At 39.6% G+C, this 27075-nt stretch overlaps 1 protein-coding gene across 11 annotated transcripts in view; it reads right to left on the bottom strand.

The window, feature by feature from the left end:
- Positions 1-241: 241 nt before the first annotated feature.
- The window catches only part of tenm4 (teneurin transmembrane protein 4), a 658797-nt gene continuing 631963 nt past the window's right edge, over positions 242-27075 (bottom strand). For all 11 annotated transcript variants that reach the window (XM_072577672.1, XM_072577680.1, XM_072577676.1 and 8 more), the window contains 3 exons: positions 24035-25646; positions 18849-18991; positions 242-1613 (listed from right to left, as the gene is read on the bottom strand). In XM_072577672.1, the coding sequence (XP_072433773.1) occupies positions 855-1613; positions 18849-18991; positions 24035-25646 (2514 nt within the window). In that variant the 3' untranslated portion in view covers positions 242-854. The remainder of the gene's footprint in view (positions 1614-18848; positions 18992-24034; positions 25647-27075) is intronic.

Below are 27075 nucleotides of genomic sequence, written 5' to 3' on the forward strand. Positions count from 1 at the left end.
GAATTGTGATTTTAAGTAAAAAATTGACCGAGTCAAAGAATTAATGAATAAACAAAAGAAATATGGGTTTTAAAAATCTTTTAATAAAAAAGGCAAACTTAAAAAAATGAAACTGAAAACAATATTTGAAAAGAAATGGAAGCAATAAAAAGACACACAATTTAAAAAATACAAACTAAAACGTTTTCAATCTCTCAACTTACCGACAGTATGACTTCTGATTGAAATCAAGTAAAAGAAATTTAAAACACAAAATAACCTTTTATTTATTTCCACTGAAGACTACACAGTGACGCTGCTGTAGTTCTAGGAGTTATCTACATTTGCATATATTTACAGCCTTGCTTATTTACACAATCAGAATACAGTGTTAGAAACATAAGCTTTGAAAGTTGTCTCAAATTAAAATCAGAACCGTAAGAAAGTTCTCACATGAGCTGTTACTTTCTATGCTGATATAAAATGCAGATGTAGTCCTTTGCTGCATCAAAATACATTTGATAAGGAGTCCCAAAGAATTAACAAAAGAGTACAATTCTTTGAATTTTTAAGCAGATACTGGGAGATCACATTTCTTTAATAGTAATGTGCCTTGGTTCTGACCTTGAAACTGACTGTAAAACATAGCTCACAGTTCTCATATTATTAGAAAATAGCAAAAAATTCACTGTGATCACACTACTGCAAAATACCTTCTGCTCAATGCAAAATGTGTGAAGAAATAAAAGAAAAACTCTGCACGTTGCAGGAATTACAATGCAACGGTTTTAAAAATAATTGTAACAACACAGCCTGAAAAATGGCCACATAAGCAGATGTCTTTGGCAAAGTGGTTGGCACATGGTCCTTTACTGTTACCTCTTGCCCATTTCACTCTGTCTCATGAAATGGATATTATTTACACTGTCTGACAGTTCAGGGTATTGTTCAATAGTTTTAATGAAATAACCATCATAACCTTGCACCCTGCCAGTGATCAGTAGCTGCTGCTTTTCACCATCTGTCCATGAGCGGATGCCTTCCTCTCCATCTTGCAACCTTTGCTGTTCCCGCCTCCAGGCCTGTGCAACAGCCCGCTGCCTGGCCAACTCCAAGACACGAGCTTTTTCTTCATCCATGGTTGTCCCATATCGTGTATTTAAACATAGCAAGCCATATTGGAGTTTTATATCAGTGTATCTTCTAGTCCTTCCATTCAGAACAGTATTAATTTGAGAGACAGTAACATTGACTCCATTCTCTAGGGTTCGCCTTCCACCATTTAGGCCCAAAATAGTGAGATCCCTTTCTGCAGGCCCCAGTTTAATGAAATAATGTGTGTCCACACCATTAATGGTGAAGTGAAAATTTTCTAGATAATAAGCATTATTTAACACAGCAGCCACTCTCCTGCCATCCTCATTGGCAACACTAATGATATCAGTGCTGACTCTTCCACCTCTCACAGCAAATTTCACCCCTTTGCCCAGGATTGAACCATTCGTTGCAAACTTCTTCACTTGTGCCTTTGGCTGACACCCAGCTCCACTTCCTCCATAAATCCGGCCAAAGTGCTCAACTGTAACAAAAGCTTTGAGTTGCTTCTGTACTATACATTGGACTCCTAAAATAGACTATTAAAAAGAGAAAACATTAGCATACATCTTCATCAGAAAAACACCCTGTTCACAACATTGGAATACAATCACCTTTATGAGTCTTATATCTGATGATGGCCACTGCTTCACGAGCAAATTTTGTGATTAAACTCTACTAGGATTGATTATCGTTTGCTTGGAAATTGCATAATTTGATTTTAGAATAAATTGAAACAAAAACTAAAGCTTTCTAAAGTACCTTTAACAAAACATCTTACTGTACTATCATGTGTTATTACTAAATGCTAGAAACTTCTGAAAGTAATTAAAAAGCTGCAGGAATTAGATAGGTCAAACTGTCATTGCTGGCTGCTTGGAACTCAGAGTTATACAGCATGAAAACAGATGTTTCGATCCAACCAGTTCATGCTGACCATGTTCCCAAACTAAACCTGTACCACTTGCTTGTGCTTGGCCTGTACCCCTCCAAACCCTTCCTAATCATGAACTTATCCAAATATATTTTAAATGTTGTAACTGTACCTGCATCTATCTGCTTCTCTGGCAGTTCATTCCACACATGAACTGCTCTCTGTGTAAAAAGGTTGCCCCTTGTCCCTTTTGAATCTTTCTCCTCTCACCTTAAAGATATGCCCCCTAATTTTGAACTCCCTCACTCAAGGGAAAAGACTTTTGTCATTCACGTTATCTATGCTCCAGTGAAAGAAGACCCAGCCTTTTCGTTCCATTTTTATACCTCAAACCCTCTGTTCCCAGCAACATCCTAGTAAATCTTTTCTGAACCCTCTCCAGTTTAATAATATTCTTCTTATAACAGGGCGACCAGAACTCCATACAGTACTCCAGAAGAGGCCTCACCAATGTCATGTTTATCCTTCTCTTGTTGGGGAATTAAATGCTCAATAATAGAAATACTGGACATTGAGTAAAAGAACATGTGTCAAACAGGTCTGGGTCAAAATAAGGCCCAACACCCTGGTATTTTTGATAGTGGTGTGTATAATCCAGCAGACATCTTGGCAAAAAGTACTAGTGGTAACCATGAGAACTAAAAGTGAATCATACTTTTGGAACTATTAGCATATTCTCATGTCACTAAACAGAGATGCATCAGTACTGACTATTTGAAAGATCTTGGCAGGTTCTCTATAAAAGGTGAGATGTGAATCAATGTACAATTAATGGCATATGCACTTTCCTGAATTGTTTGCTCATATATGTTTTAAAGATACCTCAACACATCGTAACGTGCAGTGCAAAAAATATCTAAATACACCTATAAAGGGAACACTTGAATCTGCAAGGCTGGAACTTTAATTTCCTTGTTTTTTTCAGTTTGTTTGCAGGATGTAATTGCACGGGCAAGCAGCATTTATTGCAGATTCCTAGGGCCCCTGAGAGAGTGTTCCTGAGTGTTCTTCTTGACCTGCTGCTTTTCACTTGAGTACTTCAATGCAGTAGCAAGAGCAAAACCGACTGGAGAGGTTCCAACAAGGAGCTGCAGGTAATGAAAAACATTCAAGGAGGACTTATACATTTTATGGTAAGGTCTAAGGGAGTGTTGCTGAACAAAGAGACCTTGGAGTGCAGGTTCATAGCTCCTTGAAAGTGGGGTCGCAGGTAGATAGGATAGTGAAGAACATGTTTGAAATGCTTTCCTTCATTGGTCAGAGTATTGAGTACAGGAGTTGGGAGGTCATGTTGTGGCTGTACAGGACATTGGTTAGGCCACTGTTGGAAGGGTCTGTTTCTGTTCTGTACATCTCTATCACTCTGAGTCTATGACTTTGGAGAGGAAAGGGAGGGGTTGGACATGGTCCATTACAGTTTGAAGGCTTGAACAAATTATAACTGGAGAGAGACAATACCTGATGAGATGGCATTATTTATACTGCCACCTACCTTGGGCCCAGGAAAATAAAACTTCTCTTACAATTTTGTTCACAAATTCTCTGATTTATTGAATTCAGAACTTAGCACAGTGGAATTTGACTTCATTGGCTGAATTCTCCTATATTGAGACCCCAAAACACAGAACCATATGTAGGCCCGACCTTGGAGGCTTTCAAGTGCCAGCCAGCTGCCTAACCTATGCAGAAACAATTGATAATCAGGATGTCTCTTGGACCACTGAACCAGGAATGCCACATGAGTTTCACAGGTGAGATGGACATTTGGAGTTCCTCAGACGAGAAACAGCTGGCATTTGCTGATGTAAATGGAGTACCCTCTGAAATCTAAATTCTGATATTGTTAAAAACAAGTGCAGCCACAACTAATAGGCCTTATGTATGTGGGACAGCCTCTCTACAGGATGCTTTGCAGTCATAGCTCTGACACTAGTGGTTCCACTAGTTGAAAGGGTGGGGAAGATTTAAAGGACATTTAAAGATTTGTCCATGTCCCAAACCTATTTCTGTGGGTGCATCAAAGTTCAGCCTAAAATCGCTGAGTTGTTTTTATCATATACTAACCACAACCTGCTGTACCCTGTTAATATAACGGAGGGTAAGGCTCCAATGTAGGCACAAAGATTGAAGTCGATGATTAATCTACATGCATTCCCTTTTATGCGAGCAGCACACCAACTTCATGCTCTTTTGAATATAAGTTACAGTATTGTGCCAACCAGTGCTAAATATATTTCTGAGTGACTGTACTCCTCATCAGGAGATCCATTTGTGAGACCTAGCATTATCTTAAAGCTAGCCTGCACTTCTTACAGCTGGCCTGCGATCCTGCATCCTGACTACACAGCTGTTGGAATTATTTGCCAACATCATTGTGAACAGGAAGACCACTTACTAATGATGAAACAGGGCAGAGAGGGAACCATGAGAATTTTAGATGCAGCAAAAGAGACCCAGTGCCAGGAGACAGACATGAGGACAGAGGTTAACTACTCACAAGGGACTAGGAGGCCGTCCAGGCAGACACTGCAAAAGCAATGGCAGTATAAAACAGTCACGATCAATAATAGTAGTACAAGGACCTGGAAGCAGTGGCAAAAGAAATTCAATGGCCTTACATGAGTGGTCAAGGTCAGTGAATTCAACTTAAAATGTCATTTCCTGAGGCACTAGCCTCACATATTTCTCAATTTGTCAGCTCACCCTTCACTTAAAGCAATCATCATTTATACATACCATTTAAATGTACTATACATTCATAGCTCATCAGCACTCACTTTGCACTAAGCAAATCTCCAACAAAGATTCAACTTGGAAAGGCACACCACATCTTACTCATTGCATCACACACAGTGATATATTTTTCCCTCTGTTACATGACAAGATGTTGCATTTCTGCAGACCACAACACTTAACCAGTAGGATGCCACTTCCTCCCTCCCAACGGAGGTAACGGTCTTGTCACCATGACAGCAGCCATGAAATAGGCCACAGTCACTAGTGTGGCTGAATCCATTGAAGATGATAGTATGTTCCTAGCTAATCATCATTCTAATATCTCACTTCCCCCCTCATTCTGTAGTTCCTTCTTAATTACTAATATGGTGCAAGCTTGCAGAACCCACTTTTCCTTATCACAGCCCAGCCATTATCCTTTGGGAAATGCAAGAATTTTTACCTGACCAGCTAATGGTGCAAGCCTGTGAAGGGCATGAGGAATAAGTGACAGATAATGATGAAACGCTTGTTGCTATCTCACATTTAAAGTAATCAGCTCTGAGGGTACTGTAGAGAGTAGCACTTAAACAGAATTTTCATGTGACGAATCATAAGATATGAGTGGGCTGCAGCTAGGAGAGGAAAAGGTAGCAGCAGTCTGGTCTGGCTGGGTTACTTTCCAAGTTGAATTTTTGTCGGAGATTTTCAAAAGTGCAAAGTGAGTGCTGTTGAGGTGAAGCTATGAATGTATAGTACATTTAAATGGTATGTATAAATGATGATTGCTTTAAGTGAAGGGTGAGCGGACAAATTGAGAAATATGTGAGGCAAGGAGTCTGGGTGGGTGGAGAGACCTCCTGTTCAGTGGTTCTTTGGTCCTCAGTGGGGTCCTCCTGTGATAATGCCTGCCCAAGGCCCCATTCCTTTCCAGGGCCTGCCTCTCAGACCCCATGCCTGGTTGTGAGGGCATTGTCCAATCACTGCATTCACATCTTTCGGTGGACCTTCCAATTGTTCAGCAGCTTCTTGGAGATTGTGGCTATCCTCAGTAGAGCTAGCCATCCTGGGGTCAGCCATGACAAGATGTGGCTCTCAGTTCCACAGATTCCCAAAAATAGTATCACCCACATCGTACCAATCATAGGTCCATAGATGTGACCAATCAGCAAGACAATTACTACAATAACAACCCATGGGTCAAATTCAGATCAGATAAGAACAATGGAGGAGAATACAAATGGAATGAAAAACAGGTGATGTGATCCCATATATGCTTACTTATAGAGTCATAGAGCCATATAGATGTACAGCATGGATACAGACCCTTCGGTCCAACCTGTCCATGCCGACCAGATATCCCAACCCAATCTTGTCCCACCTGCCAGTCCCCGGCCCATATCCCTCCAAACCTTTCTTATTCATATACCCATCCAAATGCCTCTTAAATGTTGCAATTGTACCAGACTCCACCACATCCTCTGGCAGCTCATTCCATACACGTACCACCCTCTGCATGAAAATGTTGCCCCTTAGGTCTCTTTTATATCTTTCCCCTCTCACCCTAAACCTATGCCCTCTAGTTCTGGACTCCCTGACCCCAGGGAAAAGACTTTGTCTATTTATCCTATCCATGCCCCTCATAATTTTGTAAACCTCTACAAGGTCACCCCTCAGCCTCCGACGATCCAGGGAAAATAGCCCCAGCCTGTTCAGCCTCCCCCTGCAGCTCAAATCCTCCAAACCTGGCAACATCCTTGTAAATCTTTTCACGTTTCACAACATCTTTCCGATTGGAAGGAGACCAGAATTGCACGCAATATTCCAACAGTGGCCTAACCATTATCCTGTACAGCCGCAACATGACCTCCCAACTCCTGTACTCAATACTCTGACCAATAAAGGAAAGCATACCAAACGCCTTCTTCACTATCCTATCTACCTGTGACTCCACTTTCAAGGAGCTATGAACCTGCACTCCAAGGTCCCTTTGTTCAGCAACACTCTCTAGGACCTTACCATTAAGTGTATGGTGGGCGGCACGGTGGCACAGTGGTTAGCACTGCCGGGTTCAATTCCCGCCTCAGGCGACTGACTGTGTGGAGTTTGCACATTCTCCCCGTGTCTGCGTGGGTTTCCTCCGGGTGCTCCGGTTTCCTCCCACAGTCCAAAGATGTGCAGGTCAGGTGAATTGGCTATGCTAAGTTGCCCGTAGTGTTAGGTAAGGGGTAGATGTAGGGGTATGGGTGGGTTGCGCTTCGGCGGGGTGGTGTGGACTTGTTGGGCCGACTGTAAGTAATCTAAGTAATCTAATCTAATCTAATCTAATCTGTATAAATCCTGCTAAGATTTGCTTTCCTAAAATGCAGCACCTCGCATTTATCTGAATTAAATTCAATCTGCCACTTCTCAGCCCATTGGCCCATCTGGTCCAGATCCTGTTGTAATCTGAGGTAACACTCTTCGCTGTCCACTACACCTCCAATTTTGGTGTCATCTGCAAACTTACTGACTGTACCTCTTATGTTCGCATCCAAATCATTTATGTAATTGACAAAAAGTAGAGGGCCCAGCACCGATCCTTGTGGCACTCCACTGGTCACAGGCCTCCAGTCTGAAAAACAACCCTCCACCACTACCCTCTGTCTTCTACCTTTGAACCAGTTCTGTATCCAAATGGCAAGTTCTCCCTGTATTCCATGAGATCTAACTTTGCTAATCAGTCTCCCATGGGGAACCTTGTCGAATGCCTTACTGAAGTCCATACAGATCACATCTACTGCTCTGCCCTCATCAATCTTCTTTGTTACTTCTTCAAAAAACTCAATCAAGCTTGTGAGACATGATTTCTCATGCACAAAGCCATGTTGACTAACACAAAGGCTGCCTTGTTGATCTTTGAGGGGCCCTATTCTCCTCTCCCTAGTTACACTTTTGTCCTTAATATATTTCTAAAAACCCTTTGGATTCTCCTGAGTTCTATTTGCCAAAGCTATCTCATGTCCCTATTTTGCCCTCCTGATTTTCCTCTTAAGTATACTCCTACTGCCTTTATACTCTTCTAAGGATTCACTGGATCTATCCTGTCTATACCTGACATATGCTTCCTTCTTTTTCTTAACCAAAACCCTCAATTTCATTAGTCATCCAGCATTCCCTATACATACCAGCCTTCCCTTTCACCCTGACAGGAATATACTTTCTCTGGATTCTCATTATCACATTTCTGAAGGCTTTCCATTTTCCAGCTGTCCTGTTACCTTCGAACATTTGCTTCCAATCAGCTTTCGAAAGTTCTTGCCTAATACCGTCAAAATTGGCCTTTCACCAGTTTAGAACTTCAACTTTTAGATCTGATCTATCCTTTTCCATCACTATTTTAAAACTTGACAGTAGTCATGATTTGGAGATGCCGGTGTTGGACTGGGTGTGCAAAGTTAAAAATCACACAACACCAGGTTATAGTCCAACAGATTTAATTGGAAGCACCCTAGCTTTCGGAGTGATGCTCCTTCACCTGGTGAAGGAGTGTCGCTCCGAAAGTTAGTGTGCTTCCAATCAAACCTGTTGGACTATAACCTGGTGTTGTGTGATTTTTAACTTTAAAACTTGACTGTATTCAAATATTTATGCTTGGTGAGGACATATGTCCTGTAGGTGTAGAGACAAATTTAACACTATTCCAGAGAAATAAATCGATTCTTATTGTTTCTCCAAAATATTAATCCTGGAGTTTTTCAAAATGTTAGGTGGTAAACCAGTTAATCTTCCTCATAGAACAATGCTAGAAATAATAACTTCAAGAACATGTGCAAATAAATTCCTTTCTTTGGCTAAAAAAGTTCAAAGCACAAGACTGCAAGAGCAATACAGAATAGCATCACACCATTCATTACAATTTCTGCATTATCATTTCAATTGAAATGATTTTCCATATGTTATTTCCAACCATCAACTTGAACTTTAGTACCTTTACATAAAGAATTACCCCCATCAAAAATCACAGTACTGAAATAGACAAGGAGCAGTGATAAAGTGTCAGTAGAACTGATTGACAGCAGTCAGGCATAAAGATGTAAAAACAATGACTGAAAGATTTGTTGCAACAATACAAGGTGTCATGGTATATGGAGAAACCATAAAGAGTAGGGCTAAAACAACTGGATCATATTAAATTCAATAAAATCCATTCACTTCTAGAGAGCCATTGTGACATAGTGGTAATGTCTCTACCTCTGAGCTAGTAGGTCTAGGCTTTGTAACGGGTGGTTTGGAAAATACTTCTATTCACCTCTGCTTGGCAATTTGGATCTGATATGTACCTGATTGAGGCACATTTCCTCTGGCCTGTATAAATTGAAGGTATATATTGGGTCATACTTATTTTTCTAAGGAATCTTTCAAATGTTTTCAGTTAAATCTGGAAAGATATCTGGAGCTTAGTTCCATTGTTAAATAATGAGTAGACTTGATAGTACAACATTTGCAATGCAGAACATAAGAATTTTACTTCTGCGTTTGAGTTCATGAGCTGTTGAAGCATGATCCCTATGTGGACCCACATGGTATTCTATCTCCACAATTTTCTTTTCAACACGTTAAAACAGTTGTTTTAAAAGAAGCAAACTAAAGAAATTGATCAGTTATCTTTTATTCATCCATCACTGTTTGAGAGAACCATTTTAGATTCTGGTGGTGTATATGCAATTTATGAAGAATGTTTTATTTATAGTTAATGGCTTTGATTGAAGCTTGCAGAAAAAACTACTTTGACAAACATTTGCTAATGCTCACTTTTTTGTTAAAGCTAAAAATCACACAACACCAGGTTATAGTCCAACAGGTTTATTTAGAAGCACTAGCTTTCAGAGCGCTGCTCCTTCATCAGGTGGTTGTGGAGAATAAGATTGTAAGACCAAGCTCTGAAAGCTAGTGCTTCCAAATAAACCTGTTGGACTATAATCTGGTGTTGTGAGATTTTTAACTTTGTCCACTCCAGTCCAACACTGGCGTGTCCAAATCATTTTTCTTTTAAAATAGTGAAGGGAAATTTTGACTTGTCCCCAAATAGGTATGACTCTGGTAGCATGACTCCTCCAAGTATTGATCCATTGCTGACTCAGAACCAAGCTGAATTAAACTCTGGATCTCATTTGAACACCATCAGAGAGTTATGAGTAGCGAATAGGCAATTTACTGCAGCTCACTGGTTTGGGAGGATGGTAAATTGGAAAGATTTAAGCTCGAGCTTTAGGGTCCAAGGTAGAGCCCATAACGAGCCAGTAGTAGACGGAGGAATTTTACAGCTCCAAAGGAAACAGTCCCGCTTGGAGGCAGAATGCTGCAGCACCAAGTTATGGTCCATTGTATTATATACACTATACAATATAGAAAAAGGCTAAAGTTCCCAAATGGCCCATGTCAATCTTTATGCTCCATACAGCCTCATTCCACCCATTATCCTTTAACCCCCATCAACCAAATCTTTTCTTCCTTTTTCTCCTCATATATTTGACTAGATGCCCTGTAAATATGGCTATGCTAATCATCTTAAGCATTTAATGTGCTAGTTAGTTTAGACACTTTGTGGGTAAAGAAATGTCTCCTAAATTTCTGATTATATTCTTTGGTAACTGTCTTAAATTTTCTCCACATTCTCCACCTTCAGCAAAAGACCTATATGAGGTCACCCTTAATTCTTCTACCTTCTATAGAAAAGACCTGCAACGTATTCAATCTGTTCTGATAAGTATAACTTCTCAGCGTTAATATCATTGTCTGAAATCTTTTAGCTATTAAGACCTTTCTATGATATGGCATTCAGAACTCTCCATAGAATTGTGGTCTAATCAAGGCTTTATACAAGCTTAATAATTCATGTGCACCCAAGACCCCTTTTCTCCTTGTCTCATATGCATATTTCTGCCACTAAAAAGCATCCCCTTACATTGATCTACATTGTAACCAATTAGCCATTAACAAACCGATCTGTAGGTTTATTAATGTATTCATGTTTTATTACTAGTTATCAAAAATAGCTTAGAAAATCTTGTGGTGGTAGAGATTGCACAGTATCTGACTACCAGTGAGGAAATATTTTATCAAATTTAGTTATTGAGATGTAGCTGGAAAAAAGCATAAAATATTAAAAGGCCAAACCTTGTCAAAGCAAGACGTTTCTAATGTGGACCATTAGTTATACTTCCTTTCTAATAAGAGCCTGCTCTCTGGGCTTTAATGTCTGGATCACTGAAAATTGCTGTGGGAATGTCATGTGATGTTGAAAATTAGCTCCCATTTCTGATTCCGACCCGTGACTTTAATCCAGCCCATGATATCTGATGATTAATGCTCACATTACAGACAAAAAAATGGGCATTGCTCCTTTGCTTCTGATAAACATGGCCTCAAATTTTACCAGAGGCTGTTCAGCTCCTCAAGAGGATGCAGCAGTGTAACTGACATCTAAATAAGTGTCATAAGTCTTTGCATGTGCTATTCCTGATGACTATTCTGAGGCTTCTATTTAAGTACTACCCTGGATAGGTTAATTCGTCTTGTCTTTATTTTTGACTTTTTAAATTAAAAAAATCTCAGGACAAAACATTATTGTATTTTACACCCAGCTAATATAGGAGTATTTATTCAGAATAATGTTACTCCTTCCCTGCTTCTGAATCTCCCTCATCAATAAAAGAACAATTACTTATTTGCATGCCCCCCCCATATAGATCCTGTGTGCGCTGTGGTCTGCAGCAGTATGCACCAGTCAAGATTAGAGTGGTGCTGGAAATGCACAGCAGGTCAGGCAGCATCTGAGGAACAGGAAAATCGATGTTTCGGGCAGGAGCCCTTCATCACGAGTATGCACCAGGCCACCCAGCAGCTTTATTCAGATACCCCAAGTATTTTGAAAATGTTCATACCCTAAATTCTTTTTGCATGTCTATTGCAGGTGCAACCCTCATTGATAAAGACCCAAAGCAGGTGTCAAGTTAAGAGAATAAAATTCCAGCAAAACAAGCCTCTTCCTCTTCATTCCCAAACTTTGTGCCTGGGGTTGTTTCTGGGTCAGAAGTTAGGAATATTGCTCTCTCCGTTTTTTAGCCTGTTCTGAATTTTCCCGAATGCAAGTTCCTGTTAGAAGATTAGAACGGAACCATTTGATCTATCATGGTATTGTGTATAAAGAAATTGGAGGCAAGCTTTGTACACGTTCAGTAAACAAAGTTAAAAATCACACAACACCAGGCTATAGTCCTACAGGTTTAATTGGAAGCACTAGCTTTCGAAGCACTGCTCCTTCATCAGGTGGTTGTGAAGTACACAATTGTAAGACACAGAGTTTATAGCAAATGTTTACAGTGTGATGTAACTGAAATTATACATTGAAAAATACCTTGACTGTTAAGTCTCTCATCTGTTAGAATGACCATGTTAGCTTCTCTAATTTCATATGTAAAGAGCGAAACGTTTTTTTAGAAGTTTCAATCTCAAGTGAACTTTAACAATTGGTGTCAACCCCGATAATGGATTGGGTATTAGTACCTCTGTGTGCTGCTGTCTGTGCCATAATGTTTAGACTGATTCTAATCTAAAAAGTGAATTAACTGAATCTTACATAGATTCATGCAGTTTTTGAGCAAAGTACAATGTAACTGCAAGTACAAATTCACCCCACAAATGTATATGTGTATGTGTGCATGTGGGTGCAGGTGGGGGTGGTGTGAGTGTCTGTGAGAGAGAGTGTATGTGTGTGTATAAGTGTGTGTATGTGTGTGTGTATACGTGCGCGCGCATGCGTGGTCTGGGACATTCGACCTTGGACGATTAGGTGACCATCCTCCGAGATGGACTTCAGGACAGGCAGCAGTGAAAAGTGGCCGAGCAGAGGCTGATAGCTAAGTTCGGTCCCCATAGGAGGGCCTCAACCAGGATCTTGGGTTCATGTCACACTACAGGTGACCCCATTTCACTCTATATATGTATACACACACACACACACTCCTACAGACACACACACATGCACATGGACCCTCTTACAGATCTAGACCCCTTTACACTCTCTCTCTCTCTCACACACACACATACTTTATCTCACAGGCACTCACACTGCTCCCCTTCCACACACACCCACCCACACCCACATGCACATCTAAGTTTGTGGGGTGAATTTGTACTTTCAGAGTTACATTGTACTTTGCTCAAAAACTGCATGACTCCATATAAGCTTCTGTCAATTCATTTTTAGATTAGAATCAGTCTAAACATTATGGCACAGACAGCAGCACACAGAGGTGCTAATACCCAATACATTGTTTGGGCTGACACCAACTGTTAAAGTTCACTTGAGAATGTAACTTCTAAAGAAAGGTTTCACTATTTACATATGAAAGAAGATAAACTATCATGGTCATTCTAACAGATGAGAGACTTAACAAACAATCAAGATATTTTTCAATGTATAATTTCAGTTACATCACACTGTAAACTTTTGCTATAAAATATGTGTCTTACAATCGTGTACTCCACAACCACCTGATGAAGGAGCAGCATTCCGAAAGTTAGTGCTTCCAATTAAACCTGTTGGATTACAACCCGGTGTTGTGTGATTTTTAACTTTGCATACCCCAGTCCAACACGGACATCTCCAATTCCATAAACAAGTTAGTAACTTGAAACATTATTGATAACATTTCGAGATTTGTGATACTGAAGCTGAAAAAGACAGGAGTTTGTCCTGCCCAAAAGTAGCAGATAATCCAATTCTGAATTCTCAATTGTGTTTCAGTTACTTGAGTGAGGAATATTAGATTTTTAAATAATTTTAGGTAGAATTCAGACAACACCAGGTTATAGTCCAACAAGTTTATTTGAAATCACAAGCTTTCAGAGCCTTGACCTGGTGAATTCACTGGTGTCGTCTCACTTCTGACCTTATCCACCTCAGTCCAACACACCTTAGATGATTTTAGTGAGCTTTCTGAAAAACCTTGAATAATCGTCGTGAGATATCAGATTTACTGCACTCAGGTGACTTCACCATTAGGTTATAAAATATCAATGAATCATCCCCCCAATTATTTGGACAGCGATTTTAGCAGTAGGAATAACCAATATCACCACCAGCAGTTTGATGTGATATATGCTGAAGCATATCCGGAGGCTTTATTCCTTCAGAAAATTACCAGGAATCCCAAAAGTACCAGAAGTCCCAGTTACACAATAACAATTATGTTGTTATAGATAAAAGACACTGCAGTGGATTTTCAATTTCAGCACTGAAGCTGTAATCTGAAAGGGAGATTGCAAGGTTTTTGTTGAATCCACTTAATTTTCTTTCTACTGAGTTTAAATATAAAGAGGATCCAGCAGGTTTTATAAAAGTACAGGGGATCAGTTCCAACAGATAATTGACCAGATATCAAACTTGGTTTATTTGATGCTTAAGTGGAAAGTTATAAGCTCGTAGATCACTATGGATGCTACTGTGGTACTCATAATGGTCACTTGGGCTAGACTAATTCGGTAATTTAAAAATAATTGATGGAAGTGGCTTAGTATTGTGATGCAAATACACCAGCCATCTTTTGTCAGCAATAGACCATTAGCAGCAATGTAAAGCATTGCCCTTTTCTAAACTAGTATTAGTTGAAGGACATGTATTGGTCAAAACATCAGAAAAACCTCACTCTCTTCATCAAAACATGTGGTATGTTTAACATCAGCTGGAACAGCTGGATAGGACCACAGTTCAAGGTTATTTTCTAAAGACTGGATCTCCATTCTGAGACCAGAAAATTTAAAAAACTGGAACTATTCAGTACTGAGGATAAATCTGAAAGATTTGGAGTATTGATCGACTGACTGCAGTTGCTCCACAGATGCTGACTGAATGATAAGTATTTCCAGCTTTCTTTGTCATGTGATTCCTCACTTCAAAAATAAAAAGTAAGAGAAATGAAAGAAGCAGATCATTAAACACAACGTTAATGATAAGGAAAAATGAAGTGGATCCAAGGATCCTATTCTCAGGACAGAAACTTACCCCAACAATCAAAACTTGCAGCAGCCTGAAAGCAGTTGGACCTTTATTCCTCCAGTTCACCTATACCCTTTGCCTGTCAGATCATAGAAAATCAAACTCTACCCTGATGGCTAATTAGTAGCACAGTTAAAGTTGGTGAACAAATAACTAATTTTATCCATTACAATAAAGATAATGGGAGACAGAAGAAAGATAGGAATAATCAGCAATAATTTAACAATAAAACTTAAGCTTAATATAAGGATAAAATGTGTAAGACATTTAAATTCTTTGCCTTCTGTGCTTAAGTAACGGTGCATGGTTTGGAGTAATAGCGAAGGATGGTGTGTGGTTTAGGCCAGATGAATGATGACTAGCTTCACCAATTATTAAATGCAAGTCCACGCACACCTCTCCTGCCAATCCTAACCTTGCACTGTTTGTGAAGTCTAGTGGGCTGAGTGACCTCCTTCTGTGCCACAGTGACTCTGGTTCTATTTTCCCGAAGGAGTATGAAATTTACTCTGTTGCTATTGTCACTTTCAAACAAAAATCTGCAGATAAAGACCATAATTAATTTGTTCCATTCTGTTTCACCATGACAGTTTTGTGAAGCAACAGATAATGTCAATCAACTGCCTGTAATTTGTGGAAATCTTGCTGTGCACAAAATAGCTGCTCTGCATGCCAATGTAAGGTAAGTGTATCATCATTTGGGAAGTATTATGTTTTGGAAGAAATAAGGAGGATGAATATCTCACTTGAATAAACTTCAGTTTATCTCTCAATTTATGAAAATAATGTTATAGTGACATGAGAAATCTTGATTAAGATGGAAATGATTAGATAAGATTATTAAACAGGAGATTAGTTCTAAGTTCTCATGGATTTAATGCCAGGTATACGGAGAGTTGTGTAGCCTCTCAGACGTTTAGAAAGGATGAACAGGACATGAAGTTTCACCCCATTATTAACTGTTTTTGTTCAGGGGTGGGTGTAGAGGGCTTGGCTCACACATGAAAGAAACTTGAACACAAAAAGGTCATTTGAACTCAGCGCCAAATTCAAAAAGATCTCATTTTCTCTGTAGCAAGGTCCTTAACCTGCAATGTAGGAGTGAAACATTTATTGAGGAGACATAAGTATGCATTAGAAGGTGGATAAGATCTGTCAAATTGTCAAGCTATCAATTTAAGTGAATCCAGCACTAAAAATTAATGAAATAGAGCCTGTCTGTGTCAATGAATATTGAAAAAATCTGTTCCATTACTTACATAAATGTTTAACATTACCTCAACAGCTATATTTATGTCATTATTGTTAGTTTGTTGCTTTCCACAACTTACAATTATCCCATAGTGGTGGTTGGAGGATGGTGTATAAATTCAAAGTTTAATTGACAACTCAAGTTATTTCAAGGATTGCTATCTTTGCTGTAGGTTTGTGAGTACGTTTACTTTCATAAGGGATGATTGGCTTTTAAAGCATTGAATGGATGTTCATGAATGGGCGTGATTGTTTGCTTTAATGAAAGGTGTAATAGGGTGATATTTAGATTTTTTCAAGCAGAGGGTGGTGCATTTATGGACTGAGCTGCCAGAGGAAGTGGTGGAGGATGGTACAATTACAGCATTTAAAAGGCATCTGAATGGGTATATGAATAAGAAGGGTTTAAAGGGATATGGTCCAAGTGCTGGCAAATGGGACTGGATTAGGTTAGAATATTTGGGTGGCATGGACAAGTTGGACCGAAGGGTCTGTTTCCGTGTTGTATATCTCTATGATTCTGAAATGAATTCTGAAGCTTGCCTATAGAGAAGACTGGATGAGTCGATATGGATGGTGTGAGGATAATGTGTGGTGGATGGTTGGTACGCATGGGATGTGGGTGAGGAACTGATGGAGTGTGAGGGAGGACCACTAGAGCATCTATTATTTTTTAACAATATCAGATTGTTAATAAAGACCTGGTGAACTGAGTTAGGCCTTTTGAACAACCCATCTCTGCACTTGGCAGCCACCGTCATTGTCTTCAATCTATATTTGAGCCTGACACCATCCCTCATCCACCTTGGAGTGAAAAATGAACCATCCAGGGAACTGTATCCCAAGGCAAGTGCAGTAAGCAGGGAAATTTCCCAACTCAAACTACCTACTTGTAGAGCATCTCCAGCCATGAGACTCCATTCTGAATTGTCACTGATTTACTTTAGAGGGTCATACAAATAATGGTGCAGGAGAACATCATTTGACCTGTTTTTCCTGTACTATTGTTGGTTCTTTAATTAAAACAATCTCGTATTTTCCTCATACTTTTTATATTTGATATTTCACTTCTTTCGATACATCCTCAAACACTCATAGTAAATGAGTTATTGGTTAATGTAATTTGCTCATTATGTGTGTTGGACTGTTGAAAAGGAACACATTATTACTGGTGAATAGAACAATAGCAAATCATTGGTAAAGCTGTAATAACACATCACTCTGAAGGGATTAAGTACATAATTAAATTGGATTTAACAAGATGCTATTTATTTTCTGAACACGTGTAAGTTGTAGATATTTTTAACAAACTTGTTCAGATGTGTTAAGATGCATCTCTAGAGCATGCTGGACTTTAATCTGGGTCTTCTGGTTTAAAGAACAAACCATTGTAGATGTTTTTTAATCAACCTATTCAGATATTTCTAAAGTAGGACCTAAACCCAGGCCTTTTGGGTGAAAGGAGTCGGTGAGACTTAAACCCAGGCCTTCTGGATGAAAGATAGGGACATTACCACTATGACATATTAATTCGCAGGGAATTAAAATATACAGGAATCACACCTTAATGAGGTGTGAACTAGCAAGAAAACATTGCAAGAATACATTGCAAGTTGACAATAATACAACTAATAATTGTCAGTGTTTTTGGTTAATTGGAACAAGGTCACAATTTAAACATGGGTGGTTTAATAGATTGGGTCTGTGCTTAATTGGTTTCCATGTACATTTAAGTTATCACTGCCCCCTCAGTGACCAAACCATTTCTGTTCCTAATTTTATGTCAATGTATTGTGTTACACAAACATTATTGGAGATGTCTGCAACAAACCTTTCTCTGGCGAATTGCTGAAATTCCACATTTGAAAATGTAAAATCAAATCAATTTAAGCTGACTGCTGTGTAAAACAAGCAGCCTGGCCAAAAGGAGTTAAGATAAAGGGTCCTTCATTGCAAATTAACATCATGAGGCATCCTCTTTAGATTACATGTGGTCTTTTTAATGGTATGACAGTTTTATTTTATCCATGCAACACAGTTAAATTTGGTAAAGTAACCTTGGGGTTGGCTGAGTCTCCAGGTTAATAATAGTAATTAATGGGATTCTGAAAGCTGTGAAATAATGCTGTTTCCAATTTGCACAATTTTGAGGTGCTGGCGTTGGACGGGGTGTGCAAAGTTAAAAATCACACAACACCAGGTTATAGTCCAACAGGTTTAATTGAAAGCACACTAGCTTTCGGAGTGCGTAAGGCACAGAAATTATAGCAAAAATTTATAGTGTGATGTAACTGAAATTGTACATTGAAAAATACCTTGATTGTGTGTTGAGTCTTTCATCTGTTTGAATACCATGATAGTTTCACTTCTTTCATGTGTAAATCACAAAACCTTTTTTTTAAAGTTGTACTCTCAAGTTAACTGTAAAAATTGGTGATAGCTAGACAATATGTTCAAGGTGTTAGCCCCCTGTGTTCTCTGTCTATGCCATGATGTTTAGATTGATTCTAATCTAAAAAGTGAGATAACAGAGTTTTACATGAATTCAAGCAATTTTTGAGCAAAGTACAATGTAACTGTACAGAGGTATTTTTCAATATATAATTTCAGTTACATCACACTGTAAAATTTTGCTATAAATTCTGTGCCTTACAATTGTGTCCTCCACAATCATCTGATGCTCCGAACACTAGTGTGCTTCCAATTAAACCTGTTGGACTATAACCTGGTGTTGTGTGATTTTTAACTTTCCAATTCTCACATGATTCTACAATCAATAACAGAGAGTGGTTTTTGGGTTGTATGGGAATTGGGGAGGAGGGAAGTTGTTACCTTGCTGCTGTCCCACTGTTGAGTTTTCATCTGAGTGTTGTGAAGCTCATAGGAAGGTTCCATTGAAGACGTTTCTGGTTTTGGATAACCTGGAATAACATTATGCAGCTGGAATCCAAATGTCAGCAGCCAACTGTTCACATCTGTGACATGAAAAAAGTAAAATCACATTCAAACACTTTCAGTTGTTTACAGCAAAACACCAGGGAACTCTTAACAGCAGAAGTACTTTGAAGATTTGGATGATCATTAGTAATTTCCATCAGTGGTGCACTTATTATGACCATATTGTGCATGTCAAATTAAAAGGCATATTGTACAGCTAATGTGGTTGTTATGAAGGCAGTCGTATGTATGTTGCCCCTTTAAGAGACCTACTTATGTGACCTGGAGTGGGAGCTGGGGGAGACAGTCTAAAACCGACTGTGGAGCTGAGAGAATGCACAGTAACATATTTCCTGTTCAAGTTTATACTCCATCTACGCCGTGTTCTATTTCTGGTTCTAGTGATCCACCAACACAGTAGTGGTCTATAATGCAGTTTCAAGCACTGAAATAACTGACATTTCTGAAGTACTCAATACATACAGGGGAATATCTCAACAGCTTTCCCTGAAGTGAGAAGCAATGCATGCTGTGGAAGACAGGGAAAGTGGGTAGTTTTATGACAGGAGGCTAATGACACTTGAAGAGGAGAGCAGATTGCACTGAGGAGATTCTGGGAGCAGAAAGAAGATTGCAAGACTGAGAGAATTTGACAACAGAACCACAAGACATAAGAGCAGGTACAGACCATGTGGTCTGCTTTGCCGCTCAGTAAGATCATGGCTGATCTCGTAACTCTTCAATCCACTTTCCTGCCTTATCCCCATAAACCTTAATTCCATTACTGATTAAAATTCTGACTATCTCAGTCTTGAATATGGGTTTAGATCAGAGTGGTGCTGCAAAAGCACAGCAGGTCAGGCAGCATCTGAAGAGCAGGAAAGTCGACGTTTCAGGCAAAAGCCCTTCATCAGGGATGGAGGCAGGGAGCCTCCAGGGTGGAGAGATAAGTGGAAGATGGGGGTTGGGCGGAGGTGGGGATGGGGAGAAGGTAGCAAAGAGTACAATACGTGAATGGTGGTGGGGATGGAGGTGATAGGTCAGAGGGAAGGGTGGGGGAAGGTAGCAAAGAGTACAACTTGTGAATGGGGGTGGGGTATCTGCTCCACCCTCCCCTCTGACCTATCACCTCCATCCCCACCCCCATTCACCTATTGTACTCTTTGCTACCTTCCCCCACTCTTCTCTCTGACCTATCACCTGCATTTATCTATTGTACTCTTTGCTACCTTCTTCCCAGCAGCCCCCCACCCCCTCCTCCCAATTTATCTCTCCATCCTGGAGGCTCCCTGCTTCCATCCCTGATGAAAGGGCTTTTGTCGATTTTCCTGCTCTTCGGATGCTGCCTGACCTGCTGTGCTTTTCTAGCACCACGCTAATCTAGACTCTGGTTTCCAGCATCTGCAGTCCTCACTTTTGCTCAGTCTTGAATATACCTAATGATCCAGCCTCAGCATCTCTCTGTTAATAATTACACAGATTTTATTTATTATTTCAATTTATTATATTTTACAGATTATTATTTCCACTATCCTCAGAAAGAGAAAACAAATCATCCCCATCTTTGTCATAGATGGCAACCCTTTATTCTGAGATTGTGCTGTCTGGTCCTAGACTCTCCCACCAGGGGACACCACCAGTCCACATCTATCCTGTCAAACCAGAATAAGATTTGTTTATGTTTCAATAAGGTCTCCTTTAATTCTTTAAAATTCCAACAAATTAAGGCTCAACCTACTAATCTATTATTAAAAAAAAATCCTCAATACCTGGATCAATCTAGTGGAAGGAGCAAATTACTGCAGATGCTGGAATCTGTACTGAAACAACAAATACTAGAGATCACAGCAAGTTAGACAGCATCCATGGAGAGAGGAGAAAGTGAGGACTGCAGATGCTGGAGATCAGAGCTGAAAATGTGTTGCTGGAAAAGCGCAGCAGGTCAGGCAGCATCCAAGGAGCAGGAGAATCGACGTTTCGGGCATGAGCGAAACGTCGATTCTCCTGCTGCTTGGATGCTGCCTGACCTGCTGCGCTTTTCCAGCAACACATTTTCAGTTCATCCATGGAGAGAGAGCAAGCTAACCTTTCGAGTCTAGATGACGTCATCAGAGCTGAACAGTACAGATTCCAGCATCTGCAGTAATTTGCTCCTTCCACTATGTTGATCCAGGTATTAAGGAATTTTTTTTATTGCAACTGGGGCCTGACTACTATTTTATATAGGTTTAGAAAGTGTTCTAATTTTTTTTACATTATTGTTTTTGAAATTAGACGTAGGTTGAGGGACCAACATTGATTCAGTATAAAGCCAGTGGTGGTCAAGGGGACTCTGGGTCTCTATTACGTGCCTTCTCTCACTGCCCCCCATCCAAACTAATTGAAAATGGTAACCGTCGGAAATCTGATCCTGTCCACAATTTTCAAATGTCTATGGATTTTCCATGCCTTTATGAAAATATGGTGATAAAGAGGCAGAGAGAACATAAAGGGATATGAAGTGATTCTGAACCAAGGAAAGAGTGGGAGGCATGGTGGTATAGTGGTTAGCTGTGCTGGCTCACAGTGCCAGGGACTTGTGCTTGATTCCACCCTTGGGTGACTGTTTGTATGGAGTTTGCATATTCTCCTCATCATATGCATGGGTTTCTGCCAACTGTTCTAGTTTCTTCCCACAGTCCAAAGATGTGCTGGTTAGGCAGATTGGCCACCCTAAATTGCCCTAAATTGAGGACTGCAGATGCTGGAGATCAGATTCGAGAGTGTGATTCTGGAAAAGCAAAGCAGGTCAGACATCATCCAAGGAGCAGGATAAACGACGTTTTGGGCATAAGCCCTTCATCAGGAATGGTAAATGTGACGCCATAGAGATAGGATAAAGTGGGGGATTTGTTCTGGATGAGTTGCTGGTTGGATGGTCAGTGCAAACTTCACAGGCCAAATGACCTCCATCTGCAATGTAGTGATTCTGAGAGAAATTATTTCAAATTGGTGACCCACAGACAATTTCTGCCTCCTCACAGAAACTTCTCAGAATGGGTTGTTGGGGAAATCTGTCGATGATGGAAATGAGTAAATTAAATTATTCTGAGCCTTGTTTGTGAGGTGGTCAGAAATTTTACACTCATAAGGGTGGCACGGTGGCTCAGTGGTCAGCACTGTTGCCTCACAGCACCAGGGTCCCAGGTTCAATCCCAGCCTCGGGTGACTGTCTGCGTGGAGTTTGCACATTCTTGCCATGTCTGCGTGGGTTTCCTCCCACAATCACAAAAATGTGCAGGTTAGGTAAATTGCCCATAGTGTTTGGTGCATTAGTCAGAGGGAAATGGGTCTGGGTGGGTTACTCTTCAGAGGGTTGGTGTGGGCTGGTTGGGCCGAAGGGCCTGTTTCTACACAGTAGGGAATCTAATCCTAACACCTCCCGTCTGCTGAAAACAAGTATGGGTTATATATGTTTCCTGAAGAAGGGCTTATGCCCGAAATGTCGATTCTCCTGTTCCTTTGATGCTGCCCGACCTGCTGCGCTTTTCCAGCAACACATTTTTAAGTTCTGATCTCCAGCATCTGCAGTCTTCACTTTCTCCTGGGTTATATATGTTAGAGACAATCACAGTAATTAATCCCACAGAGATTTGCAACACATTCAGCTCATGGTATTACCATTATCATTGTGATATTAATTTTAAACTTTGCCAGTAAAAAAATATTTTGACCAGGACGATCCTAAAAACTTACTGTTTTTAACAGAAATGCAATAACGATAATTATATAATTGCGTTTGTAAATTGTACATATTTGTAATAAACATAGTTTGAATGCAAAGAAACCCAATGTTTTCCACATTTATGTTAATTTACTTGACTTGGTGCATAATAGATCAGTTTCAATACAATTTATTGTCATAATGTTATGGCTGTGTTGTTGTTACCAAAGTTACCAGCCATTTGCAAGTAATGATAATATCATTTGAACTGAATAGTATTCTATTATTGCAGGCTTTAGACAATCACAACATTATTATTAAAGATCACGCAGGAAAACTGTGATAGTTGCAGAGATATTTTTTCTTTCATTACTTAATTTAGATTTGATCTTTTTCATTGTATCCTTCACATTTTCTTCTGTCTCTTTTAATAGTAGCATTTCTTTCCATTTAGGATCTATCCTCACCTTTGAAGGTTTTACGGAAATTTTGAGATTTAATTTGGTCGCTTAACGTAAAGGATAAGTGCAAATTTGTTTTACTGTTCTTGGTAAAAAAAATTATTCTTTTTGTAAAAGCTGTACACTTAAAAAAAAGTATTGTGAATATTAAGTAAGATTGCAATAAACATTTAGAAGTTTAGAAGAACTCAGAAGTTTAATTTCATGCCAAGGAAGGATGCTGTGAAAGTTCTGAAAAGATTTATAAGGATGTTTCCAGGGTTGGGAGGTTTGAGCTGTAGGGCAAGGCTGAATATGCTGGGGCTATTTTCCCTGAAGCATTGGAGGCTAAGGGGTGACTTTAATATTGGAGGTTTATAAAATCATGAGGGACATGGATAGCATGAATAGCCAAGGTCTTTTCCCAGGATTGGAGAATCCAAAATGAGAGGACATAGGTTTAAGGTGAGAGGGAAAAGATTTAAAAGATACCTAAGGGACAACCTTTTCACATAGAGGGTGGTGCATATATGGAATGAGCCAGAGGAAGTGATGGAAGCTGGTACAATTACAACCTTTAAAAGGCATCTGGATGAGTATATGAATAAGAAAGGTTTAGAAGGATATGGGCCAAATGCTGGCAAATGGGACTAGATCAATTTCGGATATCTGGTTGGCATGGACAAGTTGGACTGAAGGGTTTGTTTCCATGCTGTCCAACTCTACCACTCTATGACTCTAATACTCTCGATCATAGAACGTTGGTCAGCTCACATTATAATGAATTCATTGGAGGACATGGATTAGATTGTGGTGTACAGAGAAACAGTCATCCATTAAGTCTTTAAGAATTACCAATGGCACAGCTATTTACTTGAAACAGAACATGTGATCATTAGAATATGAATTTATATAAGGTAAAATATGATCATCCTTACCTGTCATGTAACATTTAATATCTTGCATATTGCTGACTGGGTTGTTATTTTTAAACATGTACAAATTAAAAGGTACAAGACTGTCACTGAGCTGATTCCACACATCATGATCAGGTGCTGTCCATCTTCCAGAAAGCACATCATAATCTCGCCGTCCAAAGTGTACTAGTTTGGTGAGGGGATCATACAAGCCACCATGATAGCCTACAATGAGTTGAAAAGCTGGATTTGTGTCCATATAAATCTCTCCATAAGCAGTATAGCTGAGCTGCTTAATCATTAAACCAGTTCCACTGAATACAGCTAATGGGGTTCCTGTATTATCACAGGCAATATAGAATTCATCACCACTGCTAATTTCCATTGCAAAAAGGTGACCTTGAAGGTCATAATAAAGGGATGCTATTTCAGAACTTGTATGATTGTACATGTGGGTAATTCTGGCAGGATTACTCAGATCTGCATAAAAAAATTGTAAGTAAATCCCAGTGGTGGTTCTACTTGAAACCCGTCTTCCAACTCCATCATATCGATAATGTACTCTCCAACCATTTGATTTACTGTAAGCTTTGCTGAGAAGTCCAGCTGAATTGTACTCAAAGATAATACTTCCCCTTTGTCGTAAGAAACCATCCTCATCTACTTTGTATTGGACTTCTCCAAGATGTGTAATCCGATCACTCCTGTCATGCCTCAGTGGAGTCAGACGAGCACTATTGCCAGGACTTAGTAAATGGAGATTTCCATTTAGATCATAGCTGTAGCGCCACAGAGGTTTGTCATTCAAGGATACCGTCTGCAATTGGCCATCTGTATCATATTCATAAGCGTACCTTGATGTATTGGCGTAGGGACCAACCTTTAGTTCCCGTTTTACGACCCTACCCATGTTGTCGTATTGCACTGTCATCCAATACATGAGTGATCTGAAAATTTCATACTGAACCTCTTTTACTCGCCCATAAGCATCAAAATGCTTAGTGTGAGTCATGACTGCTGTGGTGATGATCTGATTAATGTCATAATAAATTACACCAAATTTTCCAAATTGTTCAATTTTCCCAGAAACATCGTCATATCGATAGAGATCAATTGGCAATGGCGTCTCATTGATCACAGCTTGCATGCTGGTAACCCGGAAACTGTTGTCATAGTTATAATCAAAGCGAGCATTCACCATTCCTTCCTCACTGAACCGAAAGATCTGTCTGTCAATAAGAGGACCAATTTGCCTGAAACGTATTGTGCAAGTAAAGCCTTCATTCTGCAAGTTGACAGTCTTAAGCATTCCAGCTGTTTCATCATAGGTAAAGCCAATCCTCGTGGTATCATAAAGAATTTCTGAGAGCTTGGACAGCTTGCCATACTTGTATAGCACACGGCGCCCAGTTCCCAGATATGAAGTTTGCAACAGCTGATTGTCCTCTGTGTAGTCTTGAATCACCGAAGCATTGCCCTCAGGAGGTTTGTAGATGTTCCTGTAGTAGCCCACAGAACGAATGGTTTCCAGACTCTGCTGAGCCACATTTGGCATTGTCACAGAAGAAAGCCGATCATTTTTGTCAAATTCAAAGATGTATTGTCTTTGACTATGTAGAAGTAGCACTGCAGACTATGAGAAACAGGAGAAATAATATTTAATAGCTGCCAATCACACATCATGATATGTATACATCCATTAATTATTTCATTTATTTACATCAATCTTCCTGGACAGATTAATTAACTACAAAGAACAAAGTAGTCAGGATGTAAGTTTGCTCGCTGAACTGGAAGGTTCGTTTTCAACTGTTTCTTCAACATATCGGGTAGCATCATCAGTGAGCATCCAGTGAATCACTGATGTTAGTGACTCGCTTTTTATTTATGTGTTTAGTTTTCCTTGGGTTGGTGATGTCATTTTCTGTTCTTTTTCTCAAACGGTGGTAAATGGGCTCCAAATCGATATGTTTGTTGATAGAGTTGGAATGGATGGCATTCCAACAGGAACTCTATCAACAAACACATCGACTTAGACCCCATTTACCACCCTCTGAGAAAAAGAACACAAAATGACATCTACAACCCAAGAAAACCTAAACACATAAATTGTTAATGGAGTTCCGGTTTGAATGCCAGGCCTCGTGGAGTTCCCGTACATATCTTTGTTTAGCATGTCGCAGGATGGATGTCTTGTCCCAGTTGAACTGGTGTCTCTCTTCATCTGTATATATGGATACTAGTGATAGTTGGTCATGTCTTTTGGTGGCTAGTTGTGCAGGATATATGATACAGGATACATGAACCAGTGCTTCATCGGAGGCACACATCGTATGGTGATGAAACATCTGAAAATGAACCTTCCAACTTAGTGAGCTAACTTACATCCAGAGCCTCAATCTGAGCTACAAAGCTTGTCAAAGCTCACTAAGAAAGTATTCAATTTGATGGCATGTTAATTTGTAGTCAAACCTAAACAGATATCCAGAGTACAGCCCCGATGGAATTATTCAAATCTTGTAAATTAGTCGACAATGTAAATATAGCAGGTGAGCTAGATCTGAACTAAATTAATGGGCCACATTAATACCCACAGATGGGTCACCACACCATAGAATGGTTTTCTTTACAGAATTCAGAGAGCATACTTGAAAGCAGAAGGAAAAAGTTTCACCTGCCATTTAAAGCAAAAATATTCAGATGACCAGTTGAGGCATTCAGAAGATAGTTTTTATCCACATGTTGAGGGGCAGCTAGTTACAATTGAAATTTGACGGCATGATTTACCACTTCCATTTTAATAAACAACTATTTCTCATCAGAAATCTGATAGAGTAGTCATGATTGAAATGGATTCATGTCATTAAAAGACAAAGATCATTCCACTGTCGAAAGCAGAAACTTAAGAAATGCTTGCTGAGCAACAGAAACTGGTTTGTTATAGCAGCACAAGTTGGTACATTCTTCCTGCCATTTAATACTGCAAATGTGCTCTTTCTAGTAGACTTGTGCAAGAAATAGCAGAATGTTAAGTAAACTCAATACCTACGATTTTGGAGATT

Source organism: Chiloscyllium punctatum, chromosome 9 (assembly GCF_047496795.1).
Source record: "Chiloscyllium punctatum isolate Juve2018m chromosome 9, sChiPun1.3, whole genome shotgun sequence".
NCBI classification, from domain to species: domain Eukaryota; kingdom Metazoa; phylum Chordata; class Chondrichthyes; order Orectolobiformes; family Hemiscylliidae; genus Chiloscyllium; species Chiloscyllium punctatum.